General features: G+C 44.3%; 1 protein-coding gene across 2 annotated transcripts in view; it reads right to left on the bottom strand.

The window, feature by feature from the left end:
• The window catches only part of MYO3B (myosin IIIB), a 288,698-nt gene that overhangs the window by 150,535 nt on the left and 123,605 nt on the right, over nt 1-14,558 (bottom strand). The window contains exons 12-19 of one of the 2 annotated variants that reach the window (XM_083405794.1): nt 13,014-13,130; nt 10,688-10,792; nt 6,531-6,614; nt 5,204-5,406; nt 3,631-3,729; nt 1,406-1,520; nt 998-1,124; nt 512-722 (exon numbers count right to left, since the gene is read on the bottom strand). In XM_083405794.1, the coding sequence (XP_083261920.1) occupies nt 512-722; nt 998-1,124; nt 1,406-1,520; nt 3,631-3,729; nt 5,204-5,406; nt 6,531-6,614; nt 10,688-10,792; nt 13,014-13,130 (1,061 nt within the window). Of the gene's footprint in view, nt 1-511; nt 723-997; nt 1,125-1,405; nt 1,521-3,630; nt 3,730-5,203; nt 5,407-6,530; nt 6,615-10,687; nt 10,793-13,013; nt 13,131-14,558 lie in introns of those variants that run through there. The other variant, XM_083405795.1, reaches the window with a different exon arrangement.

The following is a 14,558-nucleotide window of genomic DNA, read 5'->3' as shown; positions in this document are numbered from 1 at the left end:
TTTATCAATAGCTCACTAAATGCCATTTTATTATTTTGGGGATCTTAATGCAATTGGCATAATCCACTTACCTTGCAGTCCACCCCACAGCTAAGCTTTGTATATGAGCTGCTAAATCAGCTTAGGTAGTTTTTAGTGACAGTTTTAAGTGTGAGCACATCATGTTAAACGTTTTGTACGCTATAGCCTTATCATTAAAAGGACTTCAGTAGCCTTTCACCATAAAACAGACCAACTTTAAAAACATCGCTTTGTGATGTATTTTCAAAGAGCTGATGGGATTTTAACCCCACACTGATCCCCATTGACCTACTTGGTTAAATCCTAGCCAACTCTTCGAAAACACTGGAGTTAACGTCCTGGAAACAAAAAATGCAGAATCACAGCACGGAGGCCATTTAGAGGCATTATCTAAAACAAACAGTAAATTCCTCCCCGTAAAATAAAAAGGAATATATAGACACAGAAGACTCCACCAGCACACACGCTGCTTGTTGATGTGTGGACTTGCCATATATTTTTATCAGGCTGCAGCAGGGTATTAATGCGATTTACGATCCAGCTGAAAAGTCGGCCATAAAGTGCCTTTGACATGGCATCCCGCACATCGGCTGCTTTGTCTACAGTGTTTGTCCGGATAATAGTCTCGCCTCGTGTCACAACGCAGTGAGAGGTGAGAGCTTCCTGGAGTTCCTCTGAGCCAATACTCAACAGGGCAGCGGCTGAAAGAGGACACACAGACATGTCGGGATGAGATGGGAGCTGTTGGCCTTGGCAGACATCTTGTGTGAAACAGGTCTTTTCTTATACATATTCTACTACTGCAGGGCTGGCTAACCTGTGGCCGTTGCTGGACTCCATTTCCCATCAGCCCCAGCCAGCACGGCTAACTGTCAGGAATGATGGGAGTCGTAGTCCGGCAACACCTAGAAGGCCACAGGTTCCTCATCCCTGCCCTACAAAAGTCCTCTGAAGTACAATTCCCGCCAATATTTACCATTATCTAAGGCTTCGGCATTGGGCACTTCGCTTTTATCCGTTTGATGTTGTGAGGAAATGGCGGCAAATTCAATGTTTCCTGTATTTAAGATCCCAGCCAGAATTCGGTACACTGAGTGCACTTCCTGCAAACAAGAGGAAGAGCAAGAACTCTTCAGAAGTCAGAACTCTAAGCGTCAGCAGACTTCAGACTCAACACTTTGAAGCCCACCCACACTCTGCAGACGGAGGATGTAACCAGTGGCGTAGTGTGGGAGGGCCAGAGGGGCAGTGGCTCCGGGTGCAAAATTCTGAGAGGGGTGCAACCAGGCACCCTGATAGGCTCCCTCAGCATGGCTGAATTCCTGCCGCCTTCTGGAGCAAGACAAGTATCTTTGCGGCAGCAGATTGAAAAGTCACTACTTACCTCATCCGTAAACCCTATGATCCTGAAGCAATGCTGAATTGCGTCAAACTGTGTCCCATAGGATTCTTTACTAATAATGTCATGCATCACCCTTCCTGTGTCATTATCAATATACCTAAATAAAAAAGAGATAAGATTCATTCTTCATTCCTGAAAAGGAAGGTGTTGAAGCTGGAGGCTGTCTAGAAGACAAACCCAACAGGTACAGAAGTCCTTCTTGGGCACTCTACATTTGTAAGATCATTGGAAAATCGCAGTAAATAAAACACTTTGCACGCACACAGAGACACTCTCAGATTCATTCTTTGGAGAGCCGAACCACAAAATGGAAAAAGGGTTTAGGAGCTGAGCCCTGTGTTCAGATTAAGCCTTGATGCAAGCTTGATTTCAATTAAATTGAACTCAGTAGGTTGTACCCTTTTGACCAAACTGCGGGAGGCAGTGGAAGACAGGAGTGCCTGGCATGCTCTGGTCCATGGGGTCACAAAGAGTCGGACACGACTAAATGACTAAACAACAACAAGGTTGTATCCAATGGTATATTTGCACTAGTGGAAAGCACTTCTAGTTGTGCAAGGCATGGCACCCAATTTTCTCTGACCTCCCTACACCCTCTAGCAGCTGCAGCCCTCTAGCAACATATTTCAAACTATTCTGGGTGGTTTCTCAGACCTCAGGAGTAACCAGGCAGGGGGGGGGGGAACGGGAGTGGGTAGCGGGTAGTGGGGGGGAAGGGTCTAGAGAAAGTCAGGTGCACAACCTTGCAAGAGTGCAAACCAAATTTAAACCTATCTTCCTCTTCTGACACTGCGTAGCCCATGCCTCACGGGGATTCAACATAACCCTATATGCAAACTGAGAGAGAGAGAGAGAGAGAGAGAGAGAGAGAGAGAGAGAGAGAGAGATTTTATCCTCTCTCTGCCTATGCTATAATGTTCAGCAAACTGGCCACTGTAGTTGTCCAAAGAGTTGCCATGATGCTGTTATTTTGAAATGGGTATTTCTAGACAATAAAACCAGACAAGTTCATAAAGTTAATGTAGAAAACAACAACACACACTTGAAAGTTGACACAACGGAATACGTAAATGCAACTCTGTCCTTATAGGCCAATTACCCAAGTAATAATAATGTACAGATTTAAAAACAATTGATTTGGGTTTATTTGCATAATGTTAACACGTACCATTAAGTCTGCAACCAGCTATTTTGGAAAACAAAACAGATGCAATTCAAGAGAGTGAAAAAAAGCTCTTAGTTTTATTTTTGATTCACATAGTTAAAAGGGTGGGGAATCAATTTAGCCCAGCAGCCCAGATCTCGACCTCTTCTACCTGCCGTGAGCAAACTTGACAGGTGGGGAGGACTAGCCACTTGTCAATCATCTGGGGTCACAGCGATTTCAGGTGACTGACATCAATCACATTTCAAAGGAGGACATTGAAGCACAACCTCATTTAAAGATGCTCTCCCAGTATTAGGCAAAGAGGATCCCTTCAGGCGACTATCAGCTGATGGTCATTTAGGGGGACAAGTCTCTTTAGTTGGGAGAATATTCTTAAAATTGTGGATTTGGGAAGGACCCCATCTAGTCTAACCCCCGGCCTAACATGACGCTCAAACCCACAATCCTGAGATTTAATCTCTTGCTCTACCGACTGAGCTAACATAATACTGCACAAGGGAATCCATCAAAAACGGACCACCGAGTGGATTTCAATCCCCATTACAGCAAGAACTCGTGTTGCGAAAGCCATTTAGTTCTCTAGAACTTTTTAAAAACATGCACACATTATGCACAAAGACATACATATATTCACGATACAGGTACCTCTTCCTTTTTATTGTTTCTGAGGCAGTCAATATACCCTAAGACTGCAATCCTAATTATGTCCACTTACAAGTAAATCCCACTGAATTCAGTGAGGCTTACTCCCAGGTATGTGGGATTAGGATCTTTCAGGTACAGGACCTTTACCTGTCCTGTACCTGATATATTCCCCATGATGTCAGGTGTAGAGCAGGTGGGCATGGCTTGGCCAAAACAGCATCGCAGGTCAAATTCCCATCTTATCTATCCGCTTTTACACATGAGAGGCTGACAAAGGTTCCTTAAGGGTTGGGGAAGGGTTAACGGATATTCTAACTCAAGCATCAAGCTGGAAGCAACAGCTAATCAATAGCTAATTACAACTGGTATTAAAATCAAATTAGTAATGGGTTACCTGGGAGGCTTTTTCTCAGGCAGCTTATATTCAAAGAGTTTTTTCTGGTGATAAAGGCCAGCATATATATAATAAAATATGTGGAAGTTTTTCTCCCCTCTGTTAAAGAGAAAAAAAAGTTGCTTTGATGGCTTATATGGTAACATATTAAATATGTCATACCTCTATACCCAACACTTTTATTACACGTGCAAACTTATGTATATTACATATACCTACCGTATTTTTTGCTCTATAAGACTCACTTTTTCCCTCCGAAAAATTAAGGGGAAATGTGTGTGTGTCTTATGGAGCAACTGCAGGCTGCACAGCTATCCCAGAAGCCAGAACAGCAAGAGGGACCGTGGCTTTCGCTGCGCAGCGATCCTTCTTGTTGTTATGGCTTCTGAGATTCAGAATATTTTTTTCTTGTTTCCCTCTAGGTGCGTCTTATGGTGTGGTGTGTCTTAGATAGCGAAAAATACCGTACATACACTGTGAATATGCCTATTCTCACAACTGTACTGTTTCTCTTGGGAGAGCATTCCACAAATAGGAGGACACCTGTGAAAAGTTCTTTTCATGTTGCTATTCTCTGCACCTCCCTCAGATGAGGAACATGGAGAATTGCCTCTGATGCAGACTATAGGATCTGAGCTGGTTTATGTAGAAAGAGGTGGCCCTTGAGGTATCGGGCTCCTGAGTAGCATACTGTGTTATAGATCGAAACCAGGACTTTTAATTCAGTCTGGAAACTAATTAGTAGCTGGTGCAGTCGGGCCAGGATCAGTGTGCCCCGTCCTGGAGGCTAGGAGATTGTTATCTGATGTAAGGTTTTATCAGAAAGACTAAAGGGTTTTACTGCTTAGCCCACAGGATAGCATCTATTACTATAGACTTATTATACTTCTACGGACTTTCAAAGATTGACAGACGTGTGCTCACTTGATTTCAAATATATTAGAGAATTTACAAGTGTACACATTTTGTTTTTGTTGTACTAAATTGTGTATATTATGCAATAAGAATTACAGTGCTATCTAGTCATCGTGTTGCTTGTGTTGTTTGTTGTGTTAAGTTTGCAACACAGGGGTTTGTTGTTCTGTACTGGTGAGCAACCTGGCTGCGTATACAGTGGTACCTCAGGTTAAGAACTTAATTCGTTCTGAAGGTCCGTTCTTAACCTGAAACTGTTCTTAACCTGAGGTACCACTTTAGCTAATGGGGCCTCCTGCTGCTGCACCACCGCCAGAGCACGATTTCTGTTCTCATCCTGAAGCAAAGTTCTTAACCTGAGGTAATATTTCTGGGTTAGCAGAGTCTGTAACCTGAAGCGTATGTAACCTGAGGCACCACTGTACCGTACTTTTTCGTGTATAAGACTAGGCTTTTTTACTCTAAAATAAGGTTAGAAATCAGGTGGGGAGGGGCTCTTATACACGGAAAAATACGGTATGCTTGATCTGTGATAATGCCTCTTGATTGGAAGAAATTGCATTGAAAATATTGCCCTACGTGTGTGTATTTTCTAGGAAAGTAAAATTGCTTCTAGCTGAGGGGCAGGTGGGAGCGAAATATTCAAATTTATACCTACACAGCTTGTTTTATAACTCTGGATTTTTCCAGTAGATATTCGGAAATCTTTGCTCCCATGACAGCTCCTGTTGGTGTAAACATCATTTCCAGGTATTTCCCAAAACGGCTGGAGTTGTCATTGATGGCAGTGCAGGCATTTCCAAAGGCTTCAACCAGGGGGTTCACCTGGAGAATCTTCTCCCGCAAAGCACGATTGCTAGCCTTCACAGACGGAAACAGGTTACAAGGGATTCCCCAGCTGAACAAAGTTTTCTTAAAACATGAAGATCTCTTTACCCCCAAAGACGTATAATCATAGCTGTCAACTTACAGATTTGAAAATAAGGGACCAGCAGCCTCGAAAATAAGGGATCAGCAGGCAAAATAAGGGATTTTAGTCAACCAGCAGCTAAACGAAGCCTCAAGCGGTGTTTCCCACAGCGCAGCAACCCGGCAAAGGGGATGCAGCAAGGAAAACCACCGTCACCTCTCCGCTGGGAAGCGCTGAGCAAAGGCGAGTCCCCAGGCAACGCGGCCGATTTGATTGGCACAAGGCATGGAAGCTCCACCCCCCCAGTCGTTCTTAGACTCCTTATTGGGTGAGCAACGCAGCCAAGCAACACAGTTGGAGCCTCCCTCCTCCCTGACCGGCAGAGAGGGAGGGAGAGGAGCTGCTTCCTTTCAAACCCAGGAAATTTAAGGGACATCATCAATAAGGGACAGCAGTGGGACATTTGGCTGGGACAAGGGACTTTCCCGCCAAATAAGGGGCGGTTGACAGCTATGCCTACAATCCACAGGTTTCGTATGACATTGCCAATAATCCTTAAGATGCACCCCTCAAGTCACCTGTGTTTTTTGCAACCCTATCAAATCTTGCTTTTCCCGGCCAGACCACTACCACACCTACTTTTGCAACCAGGCAGGATCTATAAGCGGAACTACATGAAAGGAACGTTTGCATCTAATGCTAAACTGTGGCTAAGCATTATGAGATCAAATCTAATAGAGCACCACGATCACACACTTCCCTCCTGCTCCCCCCAGCATAGCGGTGAGGAGGACTTCTGAATCTTTCACTCCCGTTTTTGACTAATCGCTTTGCAGCTTAGTGTTACATCAAAGCCCAGGCAAACTGCAGTTAATGTTAACGATGAGTGACTAAAACAAGCCGACTTCAAACTGTGGCCAATTGAAAACAGAAGCAGACATTTCCAATCGTCTCCTTGCAGCCATGCTGGAGGAGAAGATGGGAAGGGGAGCATGATTTTAGCCCTGTGGACAAACGCAGGCAGTAATTTGCACTGCCGACAGACATTCATGCTACCATGGCAGGCCATAGATACCTTTCCCAAGAAGGTCAAATGCTGCACAATGAGATGGGCACTTTCGGTCTTCCCAGCACCGCTCTCTCCGCTGATGATAATGCACTGACAAAACACACAAAACAGAGGTAAATATACATCGTTTACAGCTCCAGTGGTTAATCTCCCCAGACATGCACCTTAACAGACCATTAAGACAGCAGAGCATCTTCAATTTGGCTGCCTTTGCAGAGGTCAACAAATCATGCTCAACTTGATTTTAAAATATTGCATAATAATAATAATAATAATAATAATAATAATAATAATAATAATAATTTATTTATACCCCGTCCATCTGGCTGGGTTTCCCCAGCCACTCTGGGCGGCTTCCAACAAAATATTAAAATACAATGGTCTGTCAAACGTTAAAAGCTTCCCTAAACAGGGCTGCCTTCAGATGTCTTCTAAATGTCTGGTAGTTGTTTTTCTCTTTGACATCTGGTGGGAGGACGTTCCAAAGGGCGGGTGCCACTACTGAGAAGGCCCTCTGCCTGGTTCCCTGTAACCTGGCTTCTCGCAGGGAGGGAACCGCCAGAAGGCCCTCGGAGCTGGACCTCAGTGTTGAGGGCTGAATGATGGGGGTGGAGATGCTCCTTCAGGTATACTGGACCTCTCTTGCTTCTTGCACAATGATAGGCATTGGGTTAAATAACAATAAAATCAGTGGGGAAAGCCAAAAGTATAGTCAGTTTAAAAGCACATATGATACCAAATGCACCTGCCTCCATGTAATGCTACGTCATGTTATAGCATTATGTTCCTCGAGGACGAGGCACATGAAGGAGGGCCTCAGAAGATGATCTCAGGGTCCAGGTAGCTTCATATGGAAAGAGGCAATCCTTGAGGTATCGCGGTCCTGAGCCGTTTAAGGCTTTATAGCTTAAAACCAGCACTTTGAACTTGGTATTAGGGTGATGGAAGGAGGGAGACAAATGGCTGGTTGTTGTTTCTGGCAGCAGCCATACATTTGCTGTAGTATCTCACTTGTCTCTCCTGGAGCATCTCAGAAGAACAACCACCACCATTCTTTGGCTGTGCTGCTTTTGAAAAAGTTGGTCCTCCTAAATGATCACCGTAACTAATGCATTCTGGAATCCTCACATACTGTATATTTTAACTCTTTCTCTATTCAGGTTTAAAACTGGGTCCACCACTGTTTCTAAAGTGCCATATCCCTGTATTTATTTTCTGGGGTTTCTTTAAAATGCGTATCTAAAAATATACCGACTCGGGATTATTGTACAAAACCATGCCAAGGAGAAAACTGACAAATTAAAAGCGCTGCCTTTTGTTAGAGCCAGCAGCCATCTCTGCGTGCCATAGTTCATGTGAAAAAGTCTTGCAAGATTGCAATCTTTGGGATATAAAGACTCCTGTTTCTGCAGCACTCGACTGCATTTCCATTAAAATCATTGCCATATAATTGGATTTGTGTCCTCATTACAGTTATATTAGAAGTATCCCTATTGTGTTTTTACCATGAAAATGAGTGATCACAGAGTTACTGACTCTTACTTTCTTTGACTTATAGCCACAAGAGTCTAGTACTTCCTAGTCTTCTCCCAAAGTCCACCAACGCACATCTGACCTAAAGGGAGGCATAAATTGCTCTCTTGGGAGCATGCAAATTGATTATTACATGCCCTGGTGATTGAAACCCTGAGTCAGATTAGAAGCCTGCTTACAACACAGACTTAAACTAGGGAAATTAATTAGTCGTTCCCTTTCCTGAAAGAACTCAGGGAACTATAGTTCTTTTCATCCACCCTAGTCTACCTGTCTGACAAGATCTACCCACCCGGGAAGAATGGCAGATGAAGCTGATGGACTACATGGAATTGGCGGAAATGACTGGCAGAATCCGAGACCAGGGAGAAGAGTCGGTGGAAGAAGATTGGAAAAAATTTAAAGTATATTTACAGAAATACTGCAAAATTAATGAATGTTAGTAGAATGCTGGAATGAAGTTATATGGTTTTAGCAGAAATGTTATAAAGAATTAAGCAAAAACTGATTGTTAATGGGCCAAAGTGGAAAATATAAAGTTAGATAGTGTTAAGATAAAGTATAGAACAAAAATTGAGAAAGATGGAAAGGATTTGCTGAAATGGCTAATTGAATTAGAATACAAAAAAGGGAGGTGTGAGGAGGTCGACGAAACAAGTAAATGAATGATAAAGATATGGAAATATTGGATGTGTTTTTAAATGTTTTTGTTTTTCTTGCTGCTTTGATGTAATGTTTTTCTTTTGTTTTTCTTTTTGTTTTTGATGTATTGTTTGTTAAATTTTTTATTGTTCTTTCCCCCCCCCTTTTTTCTTTTCTGTAACTATCAAACTTTTAATAAATACATTTTTTTAAAAAATAGTCTATCTGTCTGACCCAGGTCTGCATCAATACACCCTTAAGTGTTCTAAATTGTTTGTAACAAGCTGTTTCCTAGGTGGGGGCATTCACTAGTGCACTGCAGGTCCAGCAGAAGACAGCTTCTTGCCCCAATACAAGGAACATTAAATGTAATCCCATGAGTTGCTGGGCATTAATCTGACCCACAAAATGTTACCTGTGGGAATAATGAAGCTGAATTTAAAATCTCTTGATTTTGACTCCAGATTTTCCCCCAATTGCAGCCTCTAGGATACACGTTTTCAACTTTGTATTTGTCGGGTTCAAATTCAAAATCATAGGTATACACTTCAAAGCAGTGGCGTAGCGTGGGTTGTCAGCACCCGGGGCAAGGCAAGTAATTTGTGCCCCCTAACCCGTGGATTTGCGCCCCCTAACCCTAACCCCCAGATGTTGCGCCCGGTGGGGCCGCACCCCCCCCGCACCCCCCACGCTACGCCACTGCTTCAAAGCCATGATGTTTGGAGTAGCGCTGGGATCTTCAGAGTTCTATTGCGTGGACAGGCGGAGTCCCCAGATCCCGAGCGGTCCCCCCCCCCCCCGTCATGTGGAATAACGACTCAAGACAACGTGCTATGGGATTAAATTGGCCACAACTTTATTAAATTTCAAATGTGGGTAGACCTTGGCTCAGGCATTGGGCGAACTCCCTCCCCAGTCCCCAGCCGGGGACCTAGGGAGCTTCAGGGTTATCCAGTGTGTGTGGGGGGGGGGATGGGCCGGCTCTGGAGAACATATGTTCAAGCAGAGATAGCCGCCCCCATTACGCCGCTGCCGCAGGGGAGAGCAATGACGACCTTTCGGCGCACGGTCAAAGCCTCCCTTCAGAAACCCCTTTAACGGGAACCCTGGTATCGCCACCGCAAAGAGGAAGATGGACTAAAGGATTCCGCCCAAGGCCTGATACCGCCAAAGTTGTGACGTTTTGCTACGGGAAAGGCGAAACCTGCCAATGCAGGGAAATTCCTTTCCGGCCCTTTAACAGCGACCTTAACGTAGCAGCGCCCGCATACCTGTGAAGAAAGGTTAACCTGCAAAACCTGTGAAGAAAAGTTAACCTGCAAAGTAAGACATTAACTGAGGGTGGGTAGGGTGGGAGAAGCTCTGGAGCCAAGTGAGGATTCCCAGGTAAGATCCTTCCTCTATTGTGTGGGCAGGTAATCCCTCCTCTACCTGGCCTGGTCTCCTTGGCAACGCTTCCCCCAGGTGGGATTGGACAACTGACTGAGGTAGGCAGGGACCTCCAGGTATCCCACCTGAGGGAAGGCAAAGCCAAGCCTATGCTGTTGGAGCCGCTCCAGATCTAGGGGCTGCGCGCGTCCACGCAAAGGGCGCCCCCCGTTTTAAGCGGGGAGCGGTCACTTTAGCCATGTGAAACTTCAGAAAACTCCACACAGAAAGTTTGACATGAACTAAAAATTCAACATGCTCTTGCATTGTGCAGACTAAGGGTTCCCAAATTGTGGTCCATGAGCTTTGTTCAGGTGGTCTGCAGTGTCTGTGAAGAAGACTTAGCATCCGAATACAATGAAATACAATATAAAGAATAAAAGAAGCAATAAAATACAATTAAAAATCACACAGAATCAGGCACAGTACATTGCAATTGCTACAGCAGGCGAGGGTAAAAGAATTAATTTTCAAGCGGTCTGTGGGAGAAAGCAGGTGGGAACCACTGGTATAGACAACAGCATTTTAAAAATATTTATGCATTTAAAACATTTTCCTACCTGGTCTTTGTTGAAAGTTATCATGCCTTGATAAGCAGCGTCTGCAGAGGCAAATATGTGGGGAGGGTTTGAGGAGCGCTTCACGCCGTGGTAAAGCTTGGAGAACTAAACGAAAAAAGAGAGGTGTCAAAGCACAACAACATGTGTGCCATGTAATAAGAAGCCCCACCCACCAGTTAAAAAATAAATGAACAGAAACTTCCCACCCCACTCCCATGTGCTGCTTGCATTTTTCAATGGGATCGCCAAATCTGCTATATAAAGGTTAGATTACTGTATTTTTCTCTCTATAAGACGCACCAGACCACAAGACGCACCTAGTTTTTGGAGGAGGAAAACAAGAAAAAAAATATTCTGAATCTCAGAAGCCAGAACAGCAAGAGGGATCGCTGCGCAGTGAAAGCAGCAATCCCTCTTGCTGTTCTGGCTTCTGGGATAGCTGCGCAGCCTGCATTCGCTCCATAAGACGCACACACATTTCCCCTTATTTTATAGGAGGGGAAAAGCGAGTCTTATAGAGCAAAAAATACAGTATTTGTCCATCTGACCTAGTCAGGTGACCTATCACCTGATTCTTTTTAAGTGGAGAAACCAGAGATTGAAACTTCTGCATGCAACCCATTTGCTGTTCTACTGAGCTACAGTGTCTCAGTTTTAACATGACTCCTAACACTTCACAGTAGAATGAAAACAAAGGGCCTGAGGGCAAACAGATTACAGCCGTACCTTGGTTCCCGAAGGGAATCTGTCCCAGAAGTCTGTTCAACTTCCGAAAACGTTTAAAAACCAAGGCACGGCTTCCGATTGGCTGCAGGAAGCTCCTGCAGCCAATCAGAAGATGTGGAAGCCACATTGGACGTTTGGGTTCCAAAGAACGTTTGCAAACTGGAACACTCACTTCCGGGTTTGCGGCGTTTGGGAGCCAAAACGTTTGAGTTGCAAGGTGTTTGAGAACTAATGTATGACTGTACTGGGTACAGCTTAACTTCATAATTTGATATCCTTTGTTTAAAAAGGCTTTGTTTAGAAACACTTTTCCTTTATTTTGTTTTGATTTAGTAAGAACATTAAAGCCATGTGATGGCCCATTCATGGGCTGGCTGGACACAGAGGAAAGTTGAGAGGCACCAGCTGGGGAACCCCCAAGGGAAGAACGCTCAAAGCCCAGGGATTGGTGGCAGAATGACAGTGAGTGCTCAGAGGCAGGAGAGGGAGAAGACTGGGAGGAAGAGGTGTCGGAAGCTGAAGAGGTAACAGGGCTTAGTGAGAAGAGAGACTCTGTGCTAGAGAGAAGATCAGGATCAGGATTGGAAGCAGAAGAGGAAGGAGGCCAAAAGGCAGAGAGGGGTCGAGCTAGTGAAGAAGCAAGGGTGTCTCCCTCTCCTGCTCCAATTAAGAGAGGTATTAAGCAGGGGGGGGCAAAGGCAGGCACGCCAGCGTAGTCTTGGATTTCTTGGGAAAGACCGGGGAGAGGAGAAGACTTAGGCAGCGGTGGGAAGGCAGGGACCTTCAGTCTCCACAACCCATAGAGACAAGACCTACAAAATGAGAGTAGCTGTGCTCATTAGGCCTGGCACTCCTGAACAGATCCTGCTTCTTCTATTTATTTGTTATACATTTATTATTATATTATTATTATTCTAATAAGGAGTTAACTTCACTTGCTCAGTGTGATTTATTGCTGACTTGCTCCAGAAAGCCCAGGACTTAGCAAATGTTTACAAAATAATAGGCTGGGTAGCCAAAAGTAGTAGGTCCAGTTGTGGCCAACTCTGGGGTTGTGGCGCTCCTCTTGCTTTATTGGCTGAGGGAGCCGGCGTACAGCTTCCAGGTCATGTGGCCAGCATGACTAAGCCGCTTCTGGCGAACCAGAGCAGCGCACGGAAACGCCGTTTACCTTCCTGCCGGAGCGGTACCTATTTATCTACTTGCACTTTGATGTGCTTTCGAACTGCTAGGTTGGCAGGAGCAGGGACCGAGCAACGGGAGCACACACCGTCGTGGGGATTCGAACCGCCGACCTTCTGATTGGCAAGTCCTAGGCTCTGCGGTTTAACCCACAGCGCCACCCCCGTAGTAGTGGAATCTAATTCTGCTTGTGCAAGAATCCCTCCTGCCCAGATCCCTCCTATCCATTGCAGCCTCCCATGTCTCTGCACCCTGTTCCTTCAAACTGCTCTTGAGAAGTGAGGGAACACCTGGAAAGAGAATGGGACAAGGCACAGATGGGTGCAGCAGGGGAGAGGCATGTGCCTTGGCTCCCATTAGCAGTTCTTTCCACCATCACAAAGCTCCCACCCTGGATACATTCCCAAGATTCTCTTACCTGCGGAGAATATATGCTGAGATTCTGGAAGGGGTTTAAGGCTATTAAGATATCCCCAACGTAAGTATAAATTTGTAAGTCTGCATAGCGCTTCTGCAACTGATGAATAATTGTCTCCTGAAAACATTGCAAGTTTTACAGTTAAGCAGTATTTTGCAGACAGGAAACTCGCCGTAAGTACATCAACTGCAAGAAGCAATAAGCGAAAATCTCAAATGTTATTTGTCATTTATGTCAAATATTGACTTTGCCGTATCAAACCATTTTTCCCAAGGCTCATATCTCTCTTCGAGATAAATCTATAACGGTAGGTCACATTAAAAGCAATAAACCTATCTATTACATTTCAATCATTGCTTGGGTCAGAGAAATAAACTGTACCACACCAGGAATAGAAAGAGACAACAAAAATATATTTAACTTCCTGATTTATTTATTAATTTTTTTAAAAAAACTACACAATAACATAACATTCAGCTAAATTTCTTGCTATAAGCACAAAATGTACAATGATTTTGCTTACAATTGCGGCATTTTACCTAAGGCTCAAAGTGAAGCCCTTTTACGTGCAATTAATTTCAATTGCCCACTGAAATCAATTGCCAAATAAAACGCACTTAGCGCTGGCACGGCTGAGTCCCTGTTTTCTTCTCAACTAAAATAATAAAAATAGTAAAACTAGACAGAGCTAACAAATCTAATTTTCTACCTTTATGCATGTGTGCCAATTTTTATTAGACGCAGGACCCTGACCACACTTTGATAAAAGGATCACAAACTATGAAAATAAAGTCAGCCCATAAAGTTTTATTGTGTTAAAGCAAACGAATACTTCCCTGATATGAAAATACAGGTTCACGTTCCACATACAGCGGAACCTTGGTTTTCGAACGTAATCCATTCCGGAAGACCGTTCGACTTCAGAAACATTAGAAAACCGAGGCACAAAGGGCTGTCAGCAAATTCAACTGAGAAAACTGAAAAACACACAGCAGAAGCCGTTCAACTTCTGATGTGTGTTTGAAAACGGAAGCATTTACTTCCAGGTTTTCGGCGTTCGGGTTCCGAAACATTCGCCAACAGAGTCATTTGAGAACCGAGGTTCCACTGTATATACTGACAGCATCTAGCCCTATTTCTGTTACATGTGTGTCAGGTGGGGCTGTGTAGGTTTTGAATCACTGCCTGGGTGCAGTGAGGAGCAGGATAGAGACCAACAAACTGAAGCTGAATGCTGGCAAGACTTAGGCCCCATAGGTGGGTCCATGGTCTGGGAATTAGGAATTTGCCTAATTTTGGAAGGGGTTGCACCGCCTCTCAAAAAGCCGGTACAGTGGTACCTCGGGTTAAGAACTTAATTCGTTCTGGAGGTCCATTCTTAACCTGAAACTGTTCTTAACCTGAGGTACCACTTTAGCTAATGGGGCCTCCTGATGCTGCCGCACCGCCGGAGCACGATTTCTGTTTTCAACCTGAAGCAAAGTTCTTAACCTGAGGCACTATTTCTGGGTTAGTGGAGTCTGTAACCTGAAGCGTCTGTAACCT

Source organism: Podarcis tiliguerta (assembly GCF_965153285.1).
Source record: "Podarcis tiliguerta genome assembly, chromosome: 1".
In the NCBI taxonomy this organism is placed as follows: domain Eukaryota; kingdom Metazoa; phylum Chordata; class Lepidosauria; order Squamata; family Lacertidae; genus Podarcis; species Podarcis tiliguerta.
The sequence above is the reverse complement of the archived record's forward strand: the minus strand, read 5'-3'. Positions and strand labels throughout refer to the sequence as shown.